Here is a 22,888-nt window from a genome sequence, read left to right on the forward strand (position 1 = left end):
CCTATTCTATGCAATGTAAAAATTGTTCGTAGTTCGGGAAGGAAATTTCGTACTCTGAATAATAAAGGAAAAATGGTTTATTTTTGGTTCAGTAATAGACATCCCATAATCCCAGTTTGAGATGAACTAAAAAAACAGCATGGGAATGTATAATTTTGCCAGTGGGACATGGTTCTCAAAAAGGTGCAATAATCTAATATTCCTCTGCTCCTTCACCCTCTCCTTCGGCGGAGTCCATGCCGACTTCCTCGTAGTCCTTCTCCAGAGCTGCGAGATCTTCGCGAGCTTCGGAGAATTCTCCCTCTTCCATACCTTCGCCGACGTACCAGTGGACGAAAGCGCGCTTAGCGTACATCAGATCGAATTTGTGGTCCAAACGAGCCCAGGCTTCAGCGATCGCCGTAGTGTTCGACAACATGCAGACCGCACGTTGTACCTTGGCCAAGTCACCACCCGGTACAACGGTAGGAGGCTGGTAATTGATGCCGACCTTGAAACCAGTGGGACACCAGTCGACGAACTGGATCGTACGCTTGGTTTTGATGGTTGCAATAGCCGCATTCACGTCCTTGGGGACGACGTCTCCTCTGTACAACATACAACATGCCATGTATTTGCCGTGTCGCGGATCGCACTTGACCATTTGATTTGCAGGTTCGAAGCAGGCGTTGGTAATTTCACCAACGGACAGCTGCTCGTGGTAGGCCTTTTCCGCAGAGATAACCGGCGCGTAGGTGACCAGAGGGAAGTGGATACGCGGGTAGGGCACCAAGTTGGTTTGGAATTCGGTGAGGTCGACGTTCAGGGCACCGTCGAATCGCAGGGATGCCGTGATGGAGGATACGATCTGCCCGATCAATCGGTTCAGATTGGTGTACGTGGGTCTCTCGATATCGAGGTTGCGTCTGCAGATGTCGTAGATGGCCTCGTTATCAACCATGAAGGCGCAGTCGGAGTGCTCGAGGGTGGTGTGGGTGGTGAGGATCGAGTTGTACGGCTCGACTACAGCTGTGGAGACCTGGGGTGCGGGGTAAATGGCGAATTCAAGTTTTGATTTCTTTCCGTAGTCGACTGAAAGGCGCTCCATCAACAGAGAGGTGAATCCGGACCCTGTGCCTCCTCCGAAGGAATGGAAGATCAGAAATCCTTGAAGTCCTGTACATTGATCGGCCAATTTACGGACGCGATCCAACACCAGATCGACGATCTCCTTGCCGATTGTGTAATGACCACGGGCGTAGTTGTTCGCGGCATCCTCCTTGCCGGTGATCAGTTGCTCGGGATGGAAGAGCTGACGGTAAGTTCCACTGCGGACCTCATCTGTAACGCAAATTGCAGATCATGTATGAAAAACGACGTCATGGCGAAGTAGTTCATAGAGAATAATAATAGACCGCAAGCCGTTACATACCAACGACAGTTGGTTCCAAGTCGATGAATACAGCTCTTGGCACATGTTTTCCAGCGCCGGTTTCGCTGAAGAAAGTATTGAAGCTGTCGTCTCCTCCACCAATGGTCTTGTCAGATGGCATCTGGCCATCAGGCTGGATTCCATGCTCAAGGCAGTAGAGTTCCCAGCAGGCATTACCGATCTGGACTCCGGCCTGTCCAACGTGGATAGAGATGCACTCACGCTGAAGAAAAAAACACACAATGTTTCATAAAATTCATGGATCAAAAAATTCCATTTACAAGAATCAACAAGGTTCTCCAACAATGTTTCAAATTCGATATTATACATCAGAAAAAACACGACCAAACTGGGTAATTAGATCCCAACATAAAAACTACAAGCAATTTTTTCTGGCGACCGATCTGATCTACGTTGAAAGCAATTAAAAACGACTGTTTAGGGTAGTCGAGTGTCAATTATGAATCAGAAACATGACTCATATTTGCCAGGTCAGCGGGGTGTAGCCGGCCGGCGTCTCTTCCTCAAAATGGCGAGGCGTCGTATCGACCGAAGTAAAATCAGTATGAAGCATTACGACACTGTATGAATCGATTCCAAATTCATTTTTTGTATATTATTAGCAGCACTCACCATTGTTGATTAAGTGTTTTTTCAGTTTTTCCAGAAGAAACCAGAGGACGAAAACTCAATAGAGTTGGCGGAAGCAGGTAATGGAGCTTCTACAAACGGCTATCGAAAGTCTAACGACGAAAAGCTTACGACGCTTAGCGACTGCTTGCCACTACCTAGCACGGGTTCGAACTTCGTCGCATTGCAGCCTGCGTTTTATATACCCAGCCCCCGCGCAGCTAGTTCTCAGTTCTCATTGGCTAACATCGCACAATCCCCTCTACATCACGCAACGGTTTTTCATCGACCGCAAGGGCGTCGACCGACTGCTGAAAGAGGACGCTCCGTCTGGTTCTACACCGTGAAATTATTGAATATGAAACTCACAGATATTTCGCTATTAACTGTATCATTGGGCATGTATTTTATATTTTTAATTCTCTTATTAATGATGGTATATGAGTTACGATATATACGATTTTTCATCGCGTAAAGTGATATTATGTCACTTGATATGGTATCCTAGTAATAATAATGCTCAACAGCCGGCCGGAAACCGGCAGGCTGTATGGTATCATTTTACCAAAAAACTGTTGACGATATTCCCGAATACCGTTTATTTCTTTCGTTCTCATAACGTTTGAATATAACGATATTTGCGACAACAATACCAACGAATTCAGGACTACAGAATTCGTTGACAATACCACCTCGAAGATTAATCATGGCTACCGCCGTTACTCTATTGTTTTTTTGAAATTTTCTTTATCGGTAGTTTCTGTGATCTCGATTAATCGATTCAATGATAGACTCTGTACTGTAATATTTTGTGTATCAGTTGCAGATCAGATCTTGAGACGATGTAATCGTTCTTCTGAATTCATATAAAACATGTTACACCGGTTAACAGCTGCCCACGGATACGGTCGACTTGCCGTGTTTGGAGCGAACGGTTACCAGAGTGGTCCTTATATCGCTTAGCTCACAATCAGACTTGCTACGGTTTATATTTTATCCACAATCGCAGGCTGCATTGGCGTGGGCGGAATTCATGATAAGAATGAATTTCAACGATCGCAAAGGATCGAATGCTTATAAAATTCGAATCGCTTCCACAATCGACTAAGGATGCAGATTTCTTGTCATCGTGTGGCTTAGCAATTGCCCAGCTACGTATGAGGATGAATCGAACAACGAGGATTGAAATACGGGATCACATGCTGACGGTTTGTTTTTTCTTTTTCTTTGACGACGTTACCAGTATACTACATTGAATAAGTATGAATACGAGACTTGGTTTTTTGATCTTTCACTGTTTAATATCATCAGCGCCATGCATACACGAGTTGAAAGGATGGTTTTGCATAGCGTACATACTAAAGAAATTATGGGATTCTGAAGTGCAGTAAGCCTATGTATTGTATTTCATCGAGGTTTGTTATTCTGCAGCTAAAATATGGGCAACTTAGAATTCTTCAGCTCCTTCGGCCTCTCCTTCGGCGGAGTCCATGCCGACTTCCTCGTAGTCCTTCTCCAGAGCTGCGAGATCTTCGCGAGCTTCGGAGAATTCTCCCTCTTCCATACCTTCGCCGACGTACCAGTGGACGAAAGCGCGCTTAGCGTACATCAGATCGAATTTGTGGTCCAAACGAGCCCAGGCTTCAGCGATCGCCGTAGTGTTCGACAACATGCAGACCGCACGTTGTACCTTGGCCAAGTCACCACCCGGTACAACAGTAGGAGGCTGGTAGTTGATACCGACCTTGAAACCAGTGGGACACCAGTCGACGAACTGGATAGAGCGTTTGGTTTTGATGGTTGCAATAGCCGCATTCACGTCCTTGGGGACGACGTCTCCTCTGTACAACATACAACATGCCATGTATTTGCCGTGTCGCGGATCGCACTTGACCATTTGATTTGCAGGTTCGAAGCAGGCGTTGGTAATTTCACCAACGGACAGCTGCTCGTGGTAGGCCTTTTCCGCAGAGATAACCGGGGCGTAGGTGACCAGAGGGAAGTGGATACGCGGGTAGGGCACCAAGTTGGTTTGGAATTCGGTGAGGTCGACGTTCAGGGCACCGTCGAATCGCAGGGATGCCGTGATGGAGGATACGATCTGCCCGATCAATCGGTTCAGATTGGTGTACGTGGGTCTCTCGATATCGAGGTTGCGTCTGCAGATGTCGTAGATGGCCTCGTTATCAACCATGAAGGCGCAGTCGGAGTGCTCGAGGGTCGTGTGGGTGGTGAGGATCGAGTTGTACGGCTCGACTACAGCTGTGGAGACCTGGGGTGCGGGGTAAATGGCGAATTCAAGTTTTGATTTCTTTCCGTAGTCGACTGAAAGGCGCTCCATCAACAGAGAGGTGAATCCGGACCCTGTGCCTCCTCCGAAGGAGTGAAAGATCAGGAAACCCTGGAGACCCGTGCACTGGTCTGCCAGCTTTCGAATGCGATCCAGCACCAGATCGACGATCTCCTTGCCGATGGTGTAGTGACCACGGGCGTAGTTGTTCGCAGCATCCTCCTTGCCGGTGATCAGTTGCTCGGGATGGAAGAGCTGGCGGTATGTACCGGTTCGAACCTCGTCTATATAAATGAGAAATGGCAAGGAAAACAATCCGTAAAGGATACGCTTAAAATCGCGTCGTATATATCACACCGGTGTACCATGTGCAATCGACTGAGCGAATTAATCAGCTTTCACATGGCTTCATATTTTTTTTTCTTCGGCACAAACTTGCACGTAATGATGCATGATTTTTCTTTTTTTTCAGTGATTACTCACCCACAACTGTTGGCTCCAAATCGATGAATACCGCCCTGGGAACGTGTTTCCCTGCCCCGGTCTCGCTGAAGAAGGTATTAAAACTGTCGTCTCCTCCGCCGATGGTCTTATCGGAAGGCATCTGCCCGTCAGGCTGGATTCCATGCTCAAGGCAGTAAAGTTCCCAGCAGGCATTACCGATCTGGACTCCGGCTTGTCCAACGTGGATAGAGATGCACTCACGCTGAAAAAAAATGATTAATTTCAGATGTTGAAATCGTAGCCACGAACTGTCTTCTCAGCCGCGCACTATTTTCCTGCTACGTAATTTTACCGAAAATGGTCACCGTTTATGCGATACGGCTACCACAGAATGACGGCTTTGAAGCCGTTCGTTATATTTCGTTTTTCTTTTCAGATCTATTCTGCGAATTTATCGTAATTAATGCGCTCCAACGATCCAAGTTCTTACCATTTTCTTTTCGAGTGTGTTTTCGGATGAGCTTTTAGCGTGAAAATACGGGTTCAGACGAAGCTGGCGATGGAGCTTCTCTAAACTTTGGAGCTGCGTACGAGAACTTGTCAAAGAAGCACCCCGCGGGCACGGTTGGCTTCAATATATACCCTGATCGCCCTACCATCCAGAACCATTCGGCGATGGGCGCGGGCGCTGTGACTCATACTTCCCGTCCGATCAATAATCCACTGCTTCTTATTATACAGGGTGTCTCGCTGAGATGGCTTCGAGGCAATGACGTCCTTACAACCGATGCCCCGACAGACCCTTCCGCACCCCGCGCATCCGGTAGCAAAAAAAAAGCAAAAGCAAAAAAAAGTGGATGGATATGGATTTACACCCCTGAGGTAATTGTTCTCGTATACCTATAGATTTCGGTTAACTTTTCCATCAAATGTTGAAAGAACGATCAAGATTCATGATGAAGTTCTGCGATTGGTGTACTGAGTTAAATGGGTGTATCGTAGGGTGGATTTCATAATTTTTTCTCAACGCCTGCAGAATTTTCTGATGAATTTTTTTTGAAAGAAAATTATTGCGGAACATACTCTTCGAACGTGTACCATATACAGGAATGTTTTTATACATTCGTTTATGGTCGTAGCCTTGTTGATCTCGGTGCGATGGTGCGTGTCTTATATTTAGTAGACCGGTAAACGTTACTTAACGTTTTTGTAACGAGTTTTATGAGATCACTCCTTAATAACGATGGGACAAGCTTCAAAGTCGATCGCTGGTCGTTTTTACCAAGCCCATATAATACTTAAATAATTTCCAATTTTACTTACTTACAATCAAAACTAATGGTAATTGTATCAAAGCGGTAGACGAAATTACATTGAAAATTAATCTTATCTCGACTGCATCGGCATATTTCGTTGTTTTATCAACGATCCTCACCCCTGTAAATAATTTCCTCAAATATTTTGGACACCCGCCGTCTGAACATCCGCAATACGGGTTTTCGTGGCGCAGATATATTAAATACAGGGCGTGCCGAGTAGGGTGACATTTAAACGAATAGTATACTCGTACACGCCATACCGTGTAATTATATCAAACGTGGAGTTAATTAAAATTGGAATACCATAATTTATTCTCTATTTATTTCATCTAGACTTTCAAAGATCCGTAGAACGCATCATTAGTTCATTCTGTTCATCCCCAACGGACGATATTTGAGGGAATCTCTAATACAAAGGGAAGTACATACATTATGAGAGATCAGTGACCGTGACAACGGCATTCCAAACATATGTTTGGAGGTCGATTCGGAATGACTGAACCAAGCCTGCACCAACCCTGGGGATTATACCTAGACGGGGTATGTGATGGGTGAATTAATTGAGGGGTTTATACAGGTGATACCGCAGTTGGTATAACAGATGGTATATCGTGTGTATTTTATTTTTGTACGCTCGATGATGAAGAGAGGGGATGAGGGAAATACCGGTGGTTGAAGGAAAGTGAAGATACAACATTATTTCAAACGTCGATAACTTTTATTGATGAAATAGTCAGACTTTGAGGAATGAGACGTTTAGAATTGCCGCTTCGAAAAAGATCGAAAGTAAAATTATTAAAAGAAACATTGCATTTTTGAGCTGAAACTAAAGTTGAGTCTAATATTCCTCAGCACCTTCGCCCTCTCCCTCGACGGAATCCATGCCGACTTCCTCGTAGTCCTTCTCCAGAGCTGCGAGATCTTCACGAGCTTCGGAGAATTCTCCCTCTTCCATACCTTCGCCGACGTACCAGTGAACGAAGGCGCGCTTAGCGTACATCAGATCGAATTTGTGGTCCAAACGAGCCCAGGCCTCAGCGATCGCCGTAGTGTTCGACAACATGCAGACCGCACGTTGTACCTTGGCCAAGTCACCACCCGGTACAACGGTAGGAGGCTGGTAGTTGATGCCGACCTTAAAACCAGTGGGACACCAGTCGACGAACTGGATCGTACGCTTGGTTTTGATGGTTGCAATAGCCGCATTCACGTCCTTGGGGACGACGTCTCCTCTGTACAACATACAACATGCCATGTATTTGCCGTGTCGCGGATCGCACTTGACCATTTGATTTGCAGGCTCGAAGCAGGCGTTGGTAATTTCCGCTACGGACAGCTGCTCGTGGTAGGCTTTCTCCGCAGAGATAACCGGGGCGTAGGTGACCAGAGGGAAGTGGATACGCGGGTAGGGCACCAAGTTGGTTTGGAATTCGGTGAGGTCGACGTTCAGGGCTCCGTCGAATCGCAGGGATGCCGTGATGGAGGATACGATCTGCCCGATCAATCGGTTCAGATTGGTGTACGTGGGTCTCTCGATATCAAGGTTGCGTCTGCAGATGTCGTAGATGGCCTCGTTGTCAACCATGAAGGCGCAGTCGGAGTGCTCGAGGGTGGTGTGGGTGGTGAGGATCGAGTTGTACGGCTCGACTACAGCTGTGGAGACCTGGGGTGCGGGGTAAATGGCGAATTCAAGTTTTGATTTCTTTCCGTAGTCGACTGAAAGGCGCTCCATCAACAGAGAGGTGAATCCGGACCCGGTACCTCCTCCGAAGGAATGGAAGATCAGAAATCCTTGAAGTCCTGTACATTGATCGGCCAATTTACGGACGCGATCCAACACCAGATCGACGATCTCCTTGCCGATTGTGTAATGACCACGGGCGTAGTTGTTCGCGGCATCCTCCTTGCCGGTGATCAGTTGCTCGGGATGGAAGAGCTGGCGGTAAGTTCCGGTTCGGACCTCATCTAAATCAAAATTCGAGATTCATTATAACGTATCCAATAACGAGTATTCCAAAGCATATACCATCATTCTTGCGGCAAAAATTCGTTCAACGTACCGACAACAGTGGGCTCTAAGTCAACAAAAACAGCTCTGGGAACGTGTTTTCCTGCTCCAGTTTCACTGAAGAATGTGTTGAAACTGTCATCTCCAGCTCCAAGGAGTTTATCAGACGGCATCTGACCATCAGGCTGGATTCCATGCTCAAGGCAGTAGAGTTCCCAGCAGGCATTACCGATCTGGACTCCGGCCTGTCCAACGTGGATAGAGATGCACTCACGCTGAAAAAAAAATTGGTAATTGGGCGAAATTCGCTACATCGGAATATGACAAAAAAAAAAAAGGTATAATATCAGTTCGAATATCTCTTGATAATCTATCATACACGACGTGCATTTTATCTGTGACGTTTTCGAACGGAATTCGAGTCGACGCGCTCCGATAACGTGCTCATCTGAGCATCGCGCAGCAAGAACGGGCTCGACCAGATATAGTATTCGACCCGACGCCACTGAACTCGAGGTACAAGAAAGTCGCCCATCGTTAACCGGCATAGCAACCGGTTTTCATCATCCGAATACCGAAAGAAGTTTGTCCTCCATCTTTATAATTTCCGTTACACACCCCGTCGTCGCGACGCATTTTATATCATGATAAAAATAACAATAATTAAAAGGTCAGAAGTCAATTCCAAAGTTATCGCACAGAAACAAACGTTGCTTCACCGGTTACCGGCCGGTACTGATCAATAATATATCTTCCCTCTGATTCTATTGTTTGATACTTAAATTCATATCTTTCAGCATTAAAAGCGCAGCTTCTAGAACAAAAGTCGCTACTCCATCTTCGTACTACGTATGAATATTTAGGTAATCCCATGAGAGGTCGACTAACCAAGTCGTTATTATACTCCCATTGCACTGCGTGTGAGTTGAAGCATAAAACGTAGTGCGGAAAGTCGCAATTCGTTCCAATTAAATTGTACGTGAGTATTGAACGGATTAATGCTACGTTTTAATTACACTTAAAAACTCACCATTTTGATGTTTTTTTTATTTTGTGTTAAAAAGGCACGAGTCACTGATATGCGAAGTCGCTTGGAGGACGAGTTCTCACGTTTAAAGGAAGCTGGCGATGGAGCTTCTCTAAACGATGTAGCGGTTCTAACCCGGCTCTAAATAACTTCAGGCTTTTATAGACGCTGGTCGGTACGACGGAGAGCGGCAGCCTCCGCCCCCATTGGTCCCCTGACGCGTTGAGAAAACCATACTCGTCTCAGAACTTTACGCTACCAAGAGTTTTAACACGGTCGCATGCGGCTGTAATGAACGTAAAAGTTTCATCGTCTTGTGGCGGAATTTTGCCAGCCAGAAGTTTCAGTCTGGGATACAAGGGCGTCGCTAGATCCCGGCATCATTTCCAGTAATTAATCTAGTCCGAAAATCGCGAAATAGAATTTTTCCAAACGCGGTGAAAATCGGCGCGTCAGACCAGCTTTAGAATTTGTTTGAAATTATTCTCGAACGACTAATAAATGACTCGCAGCGCGGTGTGTGGGTTATTTTTGTTATAACTGTTCTAAAAACATCGACGCATCGCGTATGTATACCGGCGTGATGTCAGATTTCACTTCTGAACCGGTGACAATATTCCATGTCGTCATTTCGATTATTCGCATTAACGATAAGGTGATTACCGTTTATACCAATCAGCTCATATAACTCGAGTTCGCATAAATGAGAAAACCCAAATATACCTGTCCAGGAATACAAAGGGCGGTAAAAATCCAATGGTAATTTCTCTCTCTCATCTATTACCTCGTCGTAGATCGGCGACCATAATAAGGTGACCTTGATTTAATTCATTCAATAAATCGCAAGTGCAATCGTCAGATATTACTACATTTATGTGATACCTTGCGAGTACGAATCAAATTTATACATATGATATTTCCGTTTGTTTCAGCATGCATCTTCTATTCCTATGGTGTTTCGTACCCTCATATACTCACGTGCCTGTGACCTTCAAAATGCATTCATTCTAAATAAATTTTTAGGGTTGCACCAAGCATCGTTTTACCCGAGTAATTTCAACCGGATGCCTGAAGTCGACGCTCGCTGATGCACCCAACGCGATGCTCCAGTATTTATAGGATCCACCAGTTGAGAAGTAGCTTGTGTAAATTGTTCCTTTTCTTTAAATCTTCTATTTAGTCTCAGGAGACTGTACATAGGCGTACTACACGTGCTACCAATCGCTGGGGGAGGACGTATGTACCATGAGAGTAGATATTGCATCTACTACAATGCTTGTACACGTAGTCAGACAAGAATTTTCAGAATTGAGAGCCGACGTAGCTCAAAATTGATTTCCCAAAATCTAATAAGGTTTGGACTTTGAAACTTTGAATTTGAGCAATGAAAAATCAATGATTGTTCTGTCATATTACTTTGTATTAAACGAGTGCAGATGCCTCTGAAAATTCCCCTTCTTGGATCGTACTTTCGCGAAAGTGCCAAAAAATTATTTCATTCCAATATCTGTACTCTAAAAATAATTGACCGCAATGACCTTGCGTTGTACACAACGGGGATGAAAATCAATGTTAAAAGTGGTATAAAAGTACAATCACAAAAGCGTCGTTTCATTTACATATCGTGAATGTATACTATGTAGGTATAGTGTGCATAATAATTATTACAATACTTAACTGAAGAATCCGCGGGACATTTTAATTGGAAGTATTATATAAAAGAAGTTGTAAATACGAACCAAAATTATAAAAAGATATTTAACATTCTTTGATAGTCTGAGATACTGAGCTTACGTTTACGAACACACGTAAGTTTATTCAGTCATTGCGAGTGGGTAGATTGGCCATTGTGGGTGTAACGCGTGGGTAATGATTAGAGGTCGTAGCCTTTTATGTGTACGTTCATGGCTTTTACCAACGTTCAAATTTTGGTCGTTCTTTCAAATAATTTCATTAACTATGATCCTGTTCAATATGTACTGTCTTATTCATTTTCCATTAATAGGTTTATGTCGCTGACATTGGAGATAGAAAATTTTAGAATCTGGTACACACAGAGATATATTTCCCCAATGGATCATCGCGAAGTATCAGCGCGGTTGGGTCTGAATTTGAATTCTAGTGTAGTTTAATTATTCAATTGTGTGCCGTACAGGTGATATAGCTGCTGCCCATATCGTGCGTGAACCAAAATCAGCGGCTCACGAGTGACGTGGTCATACATCCTCTTCACCATATACGGCGATGAGCTCACCAGAAGGCGTCCTCGCCCCGCCAGACGAGTGTTACGATCGTGGTTACGACACCTACAGGTATCAATATCCATAATCAAAGGTCTATCTAACAGAAAATCTATACCTGTACTAGACTCTTCAATAAATAGTTGTCTCTGCAGTTTTGACAGTATAGGATCGATCTTCACGTTTGTCATTCGCTGCATTATTGGTATCATTTGGTATGGATATGGATGGGAACGCGACAGAAGACTATAACAATATAAGTATACGTGCGTAAAGTCTTTCACTGGAAACTTGCGGCTCGTTGATTTACCGTATAAGGAGAGAGGTGAAACTGTGCCAACATCTGTATCGTATGTGCGTTTGTATAGATTTCCGAGAGTACCGCTATACATACGATCTGTATAAAATAAATCGAATAATTATATGCGAGGATTTATGAGAGACCGGTATATGGGCATTAATTTCTAAAAGCTCGATTCTTTCAACTTTTGAAATTCCCTTCAGCTACTCATATTTGAAAAACGAGATAGGGTGCATTTGGTGGTCCTGTTTCTTTCGGGTTAATTAAGTTACAGCTAATTGCGCGCTGAGTAATTAAATAACTTCGACTAAGAAAGTAAGAATTTTTCGCAGTACTAATTCAAATAATGTCATTCGTACGTACATGTATGCGTTGAGTGTCACTACAAAAAATAAGTGGCGGCATCAAGAGACGGACTGAAAAATTATTTATATTTCTTACCGACATTTGGTAACGGCTCAACGAACTGAATTTGAAACTGATTTACAATGCATTGAATTTGACTTGATGAAAAGATAGGAAAATAGAATCGCTGTATGATTATTCAAATCCATTCAACAATATAAATCAGATATAACGCTTGTTGGTAAATAACATTAGCAACGAACAGTTTCGAAGTGGTATATTCCATACAAAGTCAGACGCACATGGTACAATCTCTTTGAATATTATATTACAGTTAAAGTTATCATAAATTTATACTATAAACAGCTGGATTATGGACTCATATGTTCACTTGCTCAGTTCTTCGAGCATCTTAATCTCAGCTAAAACAAAAACAAATGCGAGAAATTAACCATCAGTTATTGTGTTAGAATAAGGATTATGAATATACTGTGTCAATTGGGATGATATTTACCTTCGTACATGCGCTTCTTTTCCTCTGCTAGTTTTGCGTCACGAATCACCTTTTCCCTGGCTTCAATCTCGCGGATTTCAGCCTCCCGTTTTGAAAATCGATTTTGGTGGTAAATTCCCCATAAGATTCCTGCGCCAAGTAAAGACCATCGTCCAAACTATGGGAAAGCAGAAAGGAAAATACATCAGGAAAGTTAAAACCAAATAACTCTGCACGCTGTGTCAGTTTGTTGAGCAGAACTTGATTAAGAAGTTAATTTGTCAGTGTAGATGTGATAGATTAAATCCAGGCAGAACTTGCCGATGGCGAGAATTTGTTGCAAAAACATTTGTTGTTAGCAATTCATTGAGGATAACGTATGACAGAGAATTTTTAACTGGTGAAAATCTAGTTTTAGACTGTGCAACTTTTTGGGGTTCGCTAATCAGAAGTGATAGTGGTGATGTCCGAGTGTCTTTAATTATACTCAATTGTTTATCGAACAGATTTCGAATGAACAATTATGTAACGTTAGGTGCGATCGAACGACGATCACACTACTGTGCGATGGTATCGTCGTCTGCTTTACACGCGATCGATGGAAAAAGTTTCTGATAATGTATATATTCCGAAGGATCGAAGATATGATTCACCATTCATTATTGACAGATATGTACGAAAAAATAATACAAAAATACCTTAATTAAGGGGGAAACGCGAACGGGTCTCGGGTTCAGCTGAGCGGTCGACATTTTGGTGGTCGAAATGTAACTCGAAGTACGCAAGTGATGTGACGCGAACTCCGACGCGAACCATGCGATAGCATCGATTCGGAGGCCCGTAGAAATAAAATAAAACACTATCATCCATTCAGTTCCACGTCCACCCGTGGCGCTGCCTTGCGGGCCCTAAATTATTTCAGCAGAGCGAAAAGCTCATAAGACTCAAACGCATCAGTTATCAAAATGGCGTTGTTGTGGTCGGTTGTGTCGGTCGGATTCTCGTTACTATTGACTCCGTTTTTGATGTTTTTACTTGCTATATTATTCTTGGCATCCATTGGAAAGTCGCTTGGCGTTAGGAGGCTCTACGTTCAAATACTCTTGGCGATATTTGAGGTACGTTTATAGGTTACACCCGTTCATGTGATCTACGCAAAATAAAATTTCGTATGTTAGGTAGGTGATTAGTAGACGTCAGGTGATCTGATGTATGTACATACCTACGTACGTACATACGTACCTAATCGGTGTTAGGAGCGATGTATGTAGATGATCACCGAACTTTACTCGATCGACAGTCTTCGGTGTAGAATCTTTTTCTTTTGTAATCATGAATTACTTGAACTCGCGTCAATGATCTTCACGACAAATTCTACGACCGATAATCGTTTAACCCTGGAATAAAAAATCACTGAATATTGTAACCCACAGTTTAGACAATCTGAACTTTTTGTAAACACACATTTCCGACAAAATTGAAAATTTTCTCAGAGAAAATCTAATAGTTTCCACGCGATTATTAAGTCGTTAAAATACACGCTCAACACTGCTTATATTATGATGGTTTTACCAAAAATATTTCTACTCGACCTTGAATTTTATCAAGGCTTGAGATTACCCTACTTAAGATCAAGTTTTCACATCGATCAGCTCTTATCTAGTCTACTTCACTTCAGTTGCCGATAACATATGGCTCTTTTCTTTTAATTATCCTTAAAAATTTCAAACTGGCTAAAAAACATTTCCATGCTTCGAATAGATTCAATCAATTACGAGCATAAACATTTAAGTTTGTTTCAAATGTATAGATTCTCACAATGTAACATTATTTATCTGTTCATTTGAATTAGATTGTATCTGATATTATTTATAACGATGTTGGAACCTTGTACTTTAGAAACTGTTCTTGTAAATTGGAACATCAAATTGGTGTAATGAAGTATACATAGATCATACGGTGGCCTGTAGCTTTGTCTGACCAAAGCATGTACGACAATCGATCGCATGTTCCATGAACTTAACAGATCTTTGAGAGCAAATGTAATAATATACATTCTGTCAGCTGTTGAGCATGTGGTCAGTGCAATAACTGATAACAGATATCAGTAGTAACAAAGAAATGGAATTTAAGAGCAATTTGCAGATGCACTTCAGGACCTTTTTGATTTTTGAAGGGAGTTGCTTGTCCTACTTCCGGTAAAATTCTGTTGCTATTACACATAATTCTATGATGCAATGTATCAATGAACATATATTGGACAGAAATAACTAAAATTATTGTATTTTTCATTATGTTTGATTTTTGTCTTCTCAATTTCAGACTTGGTAATTATTTGGTAGTGCACAATTGAGCAAGTGTTAACGTTGATTAATCTGATCCTATGAGATAAAATTGATATTTTTGTTCAAAGCGCACTTTTGTATGATCATGATTAGTAAGCAGCACCTTGTACATGAATTGAAGCTTTTTCGTTCCTACCCGGATGAATTATAGGTTTATGAATAAGTCAGAGTAAAATAATGTGCCACTACCGATTTCATCCCGACAAAAATATTAACCCACCTAGTCTCAAGTACTCGATTATTCTAAGGCCAGAACTCGTTTTTATAATTTAAGGGCTATTCAAGTGAGCATAGTTTTGTGATGACGAATCGTGAATTCAATGGCTTTTGACTTGCCAATCATTTCCGTTTGGCGATACCAATACTTATTCTTAAACGATTTTCAACTTTGTGAGTATGATTAAAGAAGGTCAACTCAGAATAATTTATTCCTTCATTTAGCTATCTTGGGTTGATATCTGACACGCTTCGTATTTTTGATTATGAACACAGGTACTTTATAATTATAGAAAAGTTCAAGGACTGAAAAACTATTTTATTTTAAAAGTAATATTTCATTCAAGGAGCAATTTAGACTCACACTTGGCCATCTAATATTTTAATGTAGTTATGATACGGACTGCTATAAAAGCGTTTATCAACAAAATGTTGACATACTTCCCCATGCAAAATAATAATACAGTATCGTATTACCCTTCTATTCTCAATGGTATTGCATCATAAATCCATTGTGTTGCTAAACAATAATGTCAAACTTCAGAATAGTTATGTATTTCAATATTTCTTCCCCTTTTTGTTTCGTAATTTACAATGACAATATGCAACTCAAACAAATACCAATAATTATACAAACACGATCGTTAAGTGGAACATTAGCATATCTTGTCACAGATATTCACATACTTTCTTCCGTTATTTTTAGCTAACTCTATTCCTCTCTGCTTCTTGATATTCCTGATCAGCTGATACAACGTAAATATCTTATGCAATGCGTGTAGTAAAAGTTCAAACGTTTGCAAATTAATTTTTATTCATGTTGGATATGAACCATGAACAAAGATTGGCAAACTACCCGTCTCTGAAAAGGGGAAAAGTGGACTAATTTCTGGAATACCCACTGAATAGTAATCTAGTAGTAAAATTCATGACCAACTAGACCAAAGAGGCTGCTATGCACATGCAAGCTTTTCATGGATCTACTGATCTAAGCATGCATGCAATAGAACCTGTAGATAAGAATGATTGAAGCATTTTTGTCAAGTACATTAGAACCAGAAGGCTATCAGCCAAACATGTATGAGACATGCTACTGTGATTGTCGCTGCTATTTACACTTACCTCTGGAGTCTATTTATAGTTTTTCCCTGGTGTTCTGAATCCATACCGGCATTTGAAGAGTATTTCACTTCAATACATATCTAAAGTTATTTTTACATTGAACGCAGACTTTGAATGAAAACTGTAATTTGTTTAATTTTAATCATTTTTCAGTACGGCAGACAGAACATAGAAAAAGTTAAGAAAAGTAACGGAACTTGGGAGTCGGATGAAAGCGAAGATGAAAGTGAAGGTTCAAAAGATGTGGAGGGTGCTCCAACTCCGTGCACCATTACAAAAAATTGCAGGAAATACAGTGCGACGGAAAAAAAACTGAATGGAGTTTTAGGAAATTCGGTCATTGCAAGATCCAAAGATTTGATAATGGTTCCTGAACCAGATATGAATAATAAGAACCATTCCAATCATAACCACAGTAATTCCTATGGAAATTCTCTAGAAGTGAATGGTAACAAAGAGGTAAAATGCTTTTTGGTCTAGCCATTATTTCCTAATTACTTGTTCTTTGTCACTTGAAAAAAGTTCTTATGAAACTATTTTGTTGTTGGCTTCTGTAAGATATTATAAAATACAGAGTAGCAGTTACAATTCTGTTTGTATAACCTGAATTTTATCACTTTGAAAAAAGTCCACTCATCATACAGCTAATTCATATCTTTGCTTAGATCAACTTTTTACAATAAGCACAGGCATCTACCAGTGATATGAATATTATCTTTGAAAATTTACTAACTGTTTCGATTACCTTAAATCAACTGGATGACAATATCACAATTATAGGTACAAAAACGTTATGAATTGGAATGAGATACAAAAAATTTTCCCACAGCTAAAAATTATCTGAAATTGTCACCGAAACATATGTTCCTAAAAAAATTATACAGGGAAAAGTATATAATGTATACTCAAGTTTTGGGAATATTTCAGAGTAGTTTACCAAGAGAGGATTCTTTTGAAACTCTAAAGAGAGAATTCGATACATCGACTTGTTTGGAGTACATAAAAGCAGGGGTTGAAGCTATCATTGAAGATGAAGTCACTTCTAGGTTCGAGGCTGAAGAACTCAAGGTGGGAATTACTGCCAATATTTAGGCTTTCATTTATTCTGAAATTAAGTATTTCTAAATATACAATGGTAAGAGTGGGTATCACGTACGAACTATGTAGGCGATCTTTGTTACGTTACTAGATTATCCCAATACCTTAGTTTTCTTTTGTTTTTCAAATCAGTATTGCTCATTACACTATTGGTGGAAAGTAACTTTCGGTTTGTTCATGCACATTTTATTTGCCAAAGAATAACAGTTTGTAGGCTCAATGATTAACGAATCAAATGTACATTTACAGAACTGGAATCTTTTAACAAGAACTAATAGACACTACGAATTTATATCGTGGAGACTGACCGTGATATGGATGTTTGGATTTATCATGAGGTACTTCTTTCTGCTACCATTGCGGATTCTCATTTGCTGCATTGGGGTAAGAACAATTTCTTATAAGTATAACTCGTTGACTAACAGTCCTGTTTAGCGAGTTGTAATTAAAATATCTTTTCGTTTTTGTCTTATATCCTATTCTATTTTTATAAATTAATTTTCTTGCATATCTACCAACAACTCGTTAAATTTAAAATTCTAATAATATTGAGGCTCTGTAGGTATGTTGGCTGGTAACTGCAACATTTCTTATTGGTTTCTTACCACAAGGAGCAATCAAGCGTTGGTTAAACGACCGAGCTTTTTTAATTACCTTCAGGATAATGCTTCGATCTTTATCGAGTATCATAACTATACACAATCCAGAGTATAAACCAAAGGGAGGGGGAGTTTGTGTCGCTAATCATACCTCGACGATCGACGTCGGTGTTTTATCTACTCAGTCAACGTTTGCATTGGTAACTCTTAGTTGGTACTCAAAATTATGCATTGGCCAAAAGTTGTCATCATTGTTCTCTGTTTGTTTTTTACGGCTAACTATCTCGTGGGTCGTTCATTCGCCATACGGTTATATGTTTGTTCTGTTACGCATATACTTATGCTTTCTCATCAATCGCTTACCAGGGGTCTATGTTCTTATTGTTAAGATCGTCCAAGGTCTATTCAAGTCTAATCAAGTCCATTAGGTACTCATATTGGAATATCAGAAGAAGGTTTTTATCTCAGAAGCCACGTGGATGGAAGAGATTTGTCTTTTAGGAAACATGTTTGCTTTGATTCAAAATGGTATTATGATCCACAGGCATCAGTTAATCTTTTTTTTTAGATTTGCTTGGCTAAGGTATGAAGGTTGTGCTTGCAGGTGATGTGGCTGACGGCGTGTACCGCAGTTGTAGGATATGTACCAGAAGGTAGCTTCAAAAGATGGCTGAATCACAGAGTTTCGATAATGTGCTTTGGTGTTCTATCCAGCGCTCTTTCCTCTGTAATCAACTACCACAACGCAGAGAATAGACCGCTAAGGGGCATTTGCGTCGCAAACCACACATCTCCTATCGATGTACTTGTTCTCATGCGCGATAACTGTTACTCTTTGGTACGTCTTACATTTGGAACAAATGTTGAAATTTTTATAACTCTGGCAATAGTTTACTTTTTCTATTAACTCACCTGTACAGCTTTTCTACTAATTTCAATCACATTAGTCTTTTTTTTTTCATTTTCTCGTGTTTCTCAACAGCTGACAATTGGCAATCCAAAATTCTGTCCAATAGAAATCCAATGTATACAGGCTTGTTGAAAATCAATGTTTGATTATTTTTCGCATTGGGTTTTAGGTATTGAAACCGTTGACTTATTTTCCGTTCTTAATAAGACAGGTATCTCTTTATAAACTTATAAGAAGCGCGTTCTCGTCCGTTCTTTGTTTTGGCATGAAATCACATACATATGCAAATGCCAACCCATACTATTTGTGGATCTGGCCTGTTTACTTTGTACAAATTATTTATGCTTTCTCGTCACGTAACAATGTTTGTTATTCACTGCTTATAAATGTGAAAATTTTGAGAACTTATGCCCAAACGGTCTGATGTTGCTAATAAAATTTTTTCGTTCCTTTTCTTTAGATAGGACAAAGACATGGCGGATTCTTGGGAATCCTGCAACGTGCTCTTGCTCGAGCTTCGCCTCATATTTGGTTTGAACGATCAGAAGTGAAGGACAGAGAAGCCGTGACCAAGAGGTACCTCATAAAAATTGTTACCACTGAAGTTGGACTCTTGTCAATTGGAAGCAAGAAGTAATATCTTCAATTTTTGTACAGGTTGAAACAGCATGTGTCAGATCCCTCAAATCCACCGATACTAATCTTTCCCGAGGGTACCTGCATCAACAACACCTCTGTAATGCAGTTTAAAAAGGGCAGCTTCGAAGTCGGTGGAGTAATATATCCCGTTGCGATAAAAGTAAATGATTTCTTTCTGGCGTTGTGGTAACTTTCTCGATTACCATAAATTTTGATGATCTATTTCCACTTCTCTTACAGTACGACCCAAAGTTTGGGGATGCTTTTTGGAATAGCAGTAAATATTCCATGATACAGTATCTGTATATGATGATGAGCAGCTGGGCGATAGTCTGTGATGTTTGGTATCTGCCACCAATGTACAGGCAGGATGGAGAAACTGCGATTGATTTTGCTAACAGAGTAAAGGCTGTGATAGCCAGGCAAGGAGGTCTCGTCGATCTTCAATGGTAAGATTAATGAGCTATTCTAAGACAATTTTCGTGCATTAAAATCTTAAACCATAAAACTAATTTTGTATCAGGGACGGCCAGCTAAAAAGAATAAAGCCAAAGAAGGCCTGGAGGGAGAAGCAACAGGAAGAATTTAGTAAACGAATTAAATTTGAGTAGGCTCGAAATAACAAACCTCATAGCCATGAAACAAAATCAAGCGCTGCAAGGCCAGTAGAGATTTCAGGGTAAATGCAGCGTGAAATGTGCAGTGTGATACATGGGAATCATTATTGAGGTTTTGTTTTCTAATCCCGGCAGAAACTCGATCCGTATACCGGTCTGTAATTGTTCACATTTAATGTTCCACGTGCATTTACAAGTCAGCATCAATGAAAACGTATGATTAATTCAGCCTGTGCAACCAAAGTTTTGTAATAAGAAAATTTATTCATCTCCTTCGAAGAAAAGCAACAAGGATTCATCGTAACATCAACAAATTGAACATACTATGTCGTTGCAAAGAGGCAGTTTTCCATAAGCGCAACATGTGCGCAATTATTTATTGAAAAAATAATATTTTCTTGATTCCTGCCAATTACGGAATAATGAACGTTATTGTTCATTTATCTGTTCGACAATCTGCATGTTTTATCAAGACAATATGCTTCTTGGCAGCAATAATATTTTTTTTTTTTCATTTATTTATTTATTTTTTCTTTTTATTTAAATAATAATTAAACAGAGCCAAACAACTTTGTATTATTTAAAAAAAAAGCTCTCAGCTGGTACAAAGAGTTTGTCGTTCCGTTACGGACCCTGCACTAAATCTGTACATAAGTTAATTTTATTTCGCAAGTTGTATTGTAAAAAAATATTGGTATTGAAACAGTAGCGCTTGCCGATTCAGTAACAAGGGTATTTTTGCAGGTGAATGTTCAGCGTATTATTTATACATAGTAATATAGTAATTATTGATAAATAAAATCAATGTCACATAGCTGTACTATACAATAAGTGAGTGAAAATGATAATTTCCATGTACCGCCAGGGGATTTTTGAAATGGCATTTGTTGTCTTTGTTCGTCAATTTTTTTATCATTATTCTCTTCAACATTGCCGGAATAATTGTGAATATATTTTAGTAATTTCGGTAAACTAATAATTACCGATCCACAAATGTGTCTCGACGTCGATAATTTTTCTATAAAAAAAAAAAGCTGAGTCTAAGTGACTGATGTATAGATTGAAAAACAAAAGAGAGGAAAATATGTGCATAATGTTGTTTAGCTTCTTTGTAATTTAGGTACTACGAGTAGGTACGGTATTATATTTATTAATTTATCAACGAAATACATTGGCTAGCCGCCGGTGGTTCCAGAGTGAAGAAAAATCGCAATGTTATAAAATTCTCATTTCTTAATTAACTTTGTTACCGCGAAGCCAAAAATTCTTCAGAGATATTTTACTATTTTTATATTATTTGGCTTCCGTAATGCGGATCGTTAAGTCATACAATACATCACATACCTATTCTGTAATTTTATAATTCATTATCTCAACAAGCTATGAGTTTATCACAACTTCTCTCACTAACCTATCGTAGTGTTCGAGTTTTAAAGTTCATAAATCTTCATTCTATTTTCTTTTATTCATTAGCATTTTCTATGAACTGATTGCTCACGGTTCTTGGCATGGGAGAAAACTTTCCAGTCATTGTGATTATCTTTATTTTATCTGTATCGTAGCAGCCGTCTCTTCTTGACTGACGCAGTATCGTCATCACATTACTCATTAGTTGTCTGAGTTAATAAATTCACAGTAATAATAATCACTTTGATAAATGTGTGTGAGATAGTAAAGAGAAACGCTTATCTTATAACGAACTAAGAGAGTATGCGACGTTTACAATGCAAAAACTATTAGATTAGAACACTAAGAAAGAAAAAAAAGGTCAAATTTGGTAGATGGTGACAAAAATATCTAAAAATATAACGAATTTTTGAAATGTTAGTAGGAATCAACTGAAGAAAGAAAGTTCATTATAGATTCTTAGATTTTTTACAGAAACGTAACTTTTGAGAGACTTATCACATTACTTTCTAATGAAATGGTATTTATTGTCGGGTATATTTTTGAAAAATAGGTACTTATACAATTTTTGTTGTCAACGTATTTTTGAACGCGTACCAAAATATACTTACCGTCTATACATGAATAAAACCCGTATCCAGATCACCTTCAACACTGGCTGCCTGAAAATTTATAAAATGAAAATAAAATCGAAGCTTTCAACATGATAATTTCTTCAATATTGGAGAGTTTTGAATGTTTGATAAATCTTGAGATTTGATTCCGATCAAACTATGTGAACTATTATATCAAGTGATAAAAAAAGAAATATAAATGTAAAATGATATTTATAAAGTTTGCTCATGATTATTATAGACTTATTTTTGTTATAATTTTTCAGTCATCCGAATGTATCAATTTGCATACTTACGTATGTGAGAATGGATAAGATATATCAATTCCTATTGTGTAGCAATGTGCCATGAAGTCAATTTCGTTGCTGGTGTCAAAAGTTAAAGATAAGTTTATACTAGACCAATTTTTCTATGGTGCTTGAAATTTTTTATCTTTTTTCTTCTGCACTATTTTAGTCTTCATTATACGTGAATTTTGATACGGTTTTTTCCGCTGTTAAAGGAGCTGAAAAAAAGGCTAATCGAAGGAGTCGTAGGCAGCGTTTAGAGTTTGAATATCCGACTGCAAGTAATAATGGTTATTGATAATTAAAAACAGCGATTTTTTTTCAAACTCTAAGAGAAATCTAGTGTTATGGAAATCACAAATGTACCTCAACCTGGTAATATAATTCCAAGTGTTACTTTGTATTGCCTCACCAAGCAATTTTTTGTAATATACATACATACTTATATTATTGTACTACTATCATAGTGAAATAAAATCGTTGATGTTGAATTTTTTTCGAATATAATCAACGTGAAAAATATAGA

General features: G+C 39.7%; 5 protein-coding genes across 19 annotated transcripts; 1 reads left to right on the top strand and 4 right to left on the bottom strand.

The window, feature by feature from the left end:
- Window positions 1-62: 62 nt before the first annotated feature.
- Window positions 63-2,217, bottom strand: LOC105688287 (tubulin alpha-1 chain-like). The gene is made up of 3 exons (XM_012404439.3): window positions 2,045-2,217; window positions 1,412-1,634; window positions 63-1,320 (listed from the first exon to the last, which is right to left on the bottom strand). The coding sequence occupies exons 1-3, from the start codon at window positions 2,045-2,047 to the stop codon at window positions 194-196; spliced, it is 1,353 nt and encodes a 450-aa protein (XP_012259862.2). The 5' UTR covers window positions 2,048-2,217; the 3' UTR covers window positions 63-193.
- On the bottom strand, window positions 63-9,247 carry LOC105688288 (tubulin alpha-1 chain). 3 transcript variants are annotated; one of them, XM_048650044.1, is made up of 4 exons: window positions 9,133-9,247; window positions 4,815-5,037; window positions 3,513-4,615; window positions 63-217 (listed from the first exon to the last, which is right to left on the bottom strand). In XM_048650044.1, the coding sequence occupies exons 1-4, from the start codon at window positions 9,133-9,135 to the stop codon at window positions 194-196; spliced, it is 1,353 nt and encodes a 450-aa protein (XP_048506001.1). In that variant the 5' UTR covers window positions 9,136-9,247; the 3' UTR covers window positions 63-193. The 3 variants fall into 3 exon arrangements, with proteins under 3 accessions (XP_048506001.1, XP_048506000.1, XP_048506002.1); XM_048650043.1 differs by lacking the exon at window positions 63-217 and having other exon boundaries at window positions 3,317-4,615; XM_048650045.1 differs by lacking the exons at window positions 63-217; window positions 9,133-9,247 and adding an exon at window positions 5,266-5,426 and having other exon boundaries at window positions 3,317-4,615.
- On the top strand, window positions 5,069-22,853 carry LOC105688462 (glycerol-3-phosphate acyltransferase 3). 13 transcript variants are annotated; one of them, XM_048650040.1, is made up of 12 exons: window positions 5,069-5,399; window positions 5,517-5,657; window positions 11,285-11,441; window positions 16,345-16,650; window positions 17,119-17,259; window positions 17,539-17,673; window positions 17,852-18,088; window positions 18,493-18,726; window positions 19,259-19,374; window positions 19,456-19,597; window positions 19,678-19,886; window positions 19,961-22,853. In XM_048650040.1, the coding sequence occupies exons 4-12, from the start codon at window positions 16,555-16,557 to the stop codon at window positions 20,046-20,048; spliced, it is 1,398 nt and encodes a 465-aa protein (XP_048505997.1). In that variant the 5' UTR covers window positions 5,069-5,399; window positions 5,517-5,657; window positions 11,285-11,441; window positions 16,345-16,554; the 3' UTR covers window positions 20,049-22,853. The 13 variants fall into 13 exon arrangements, with proteins under 13 accessions (XP_048505997.1, XP_048505995.1, XP_048505996.1 ...); XM_048650038.1 differs by lacking the exons at window positions 5,069-5,399; window positions 5,517-5,657 and adding exons at window positions 9,332-9,888; window positions 10,153-10,274; XM_048650039.1 differs by lacking the exons at window positions 5,069-5,399; window positions 5,517-5,657 and adding exons at window positions 9,332-9,784; window positions 10,153-10,274.
- On the bottom strand, window positions 6,794-9,258 carry LOC105688289 (tubulin alpha-1 chain-like). Its single transcript, XM_048650042.1, has 3 exons — window positions 9,133-9,258; window positions 8,155-8,377; window positions 6,794-8,059 (listed from the first exon to the last, which is right to left on the bottom strand). The coding sequence occupies exons 1-3, from the start codon at window positions 9,133-9,135 to the stop codon at window positions 6,933-6,935; spliced, it is 1,353 nt and encodes a 450-aa protein (XP_048505999.1). The 5' UTR covers window positions 9,136-9,258; the 3' UTR covers window positions 6,794-6,932.
- LOC105688463 (ATP synthase subunit e, mitochondrial) lies at window positions 12,276-13,339 on the bottom strand. The gene is made up of 3 exons (XM_012404821.3): window positions 13,207-13,339; window positions 12,530-12,686; window positions 12,276-12,437 (listed from the first exon to the last, which is right to left on the bottom strand). Exons 1-3 carry the CDS (start codon window positions 13,258-13,260, stop codon window positions 12,403-12,405), a joined length of 246 nt encoding a protein of 81 aa, XP_012260244.2. The 5' UTR covers window positions 13,261-13,339; the 3' UTR covers window positions 12,276-12,402.
- Window positions 22,854-22,888: the final 35 nt, after the last annotated feature.

The sequence above is a fragment of the Athalia rosae genome, chromosome 2 (assembly GCF_917208135.1).
Source record: "Athalia rosae chromosome 2, iyAthRosa1.1, whole genome shotgun sequence".
In the NCBI taxonomy this organism is placed as follows: domain Eukaryota; kingdom Metazoa; phylum Arthropoda; class Insecta; order Hymenoptera; family Athaliidae; genus Athalia; species Athalia rosae.

What these genes read in the sequence shown, in the direction of transcription:
- LOC105688287 (XM_012404439.3), bottom strand. An exon ending in CTTGGAACCAACTGTCGTTG is followed by an intron (nt 1,321 to 1,411) that starts GTATGTAACGGC and finishes TTTGCGTTACAG; the next exon opens with ATGAGGTCCGCAGTGGAACT.
- LOC105688288 (XM_048650044.1), bottom strand. An exon ending in TTTGGAGCCAACAGTTGTGG is followed by an intron (nt 4,616 to 4,814) that starts GTGAGTAATCAC and finishes TCATTTATATAG; the next exon opens with ACGAGGTTCGAACCGGTACA. An exon ending in TGGACTCCGCCGAAGGAGAG is followed by an intron (nt 218 to 3,512) that starts GCCGAAGGAGCT and finishes GCCGAAGGAGAG; the next exon opens with GGTGAAGGAGCAGAGGAATA.
- LOC105688289 (XM_048650042.1), bottom strand. An exon ending in CTTAGAGCCCACTGTTGTCG is followed by an intron (nt 8,060 to 8,154) that starts GTACGTTGAACG and finishes ATTTTGATTTAG; the next exon opens with ATGAGGTCCGAACCGGAACT.
- LOC105688463 (XM_012404821.3), bottom strand. Translation starts at nt 13,260, where the DNA reads ATGTCGACCGCTCAGCTGAACCCGAGACCCGTTCGCGTTTCCCCCTTA. An exon ending in GCGTTTCCCCCTTAATTAAG is followed by an intron (nt 12,687 to 13,206) that starts GTATTTTTGTAT and finishes GCTTTCCCATAG; the next exon opens with TTTGGACGATGGTCTTTACT. An exon ending in AAAGAAGCGCATGTACGAAG is followed by an intron (nt 12,438 to 12,529) that starts GTAAATATCATC and finishes TTTTTGTTTTAG; the next exon opens with CTGAGATTAAGATGCTCGAA.
- LOC105688462 (XM_048650032.1), top strand. Translation starts at nt 13,474, where the DNA reads ATGGCGTTGTTGTGGTCGGTTGTGTCGGTCGGATTCTCGTTACTATTG. An exon ending in GCGATAACTGTTACTCTTTG is followed by an intron (nt 18,727 to 19,258) that starts GTACGTCTTACA and finishes CCTTTTCTTTAG; the next exon opens with ATAGGACAAAGACATGGCGG. An exon ending in AGAGAAGCCGTGACCAAGAG is followed by an intron (nt 19,375 to 19,455) that starts GTACCTCATAAA and finishes ATTTTTGTACAG; the next exon opens with GTTGAAACAGCATGTGTCAG.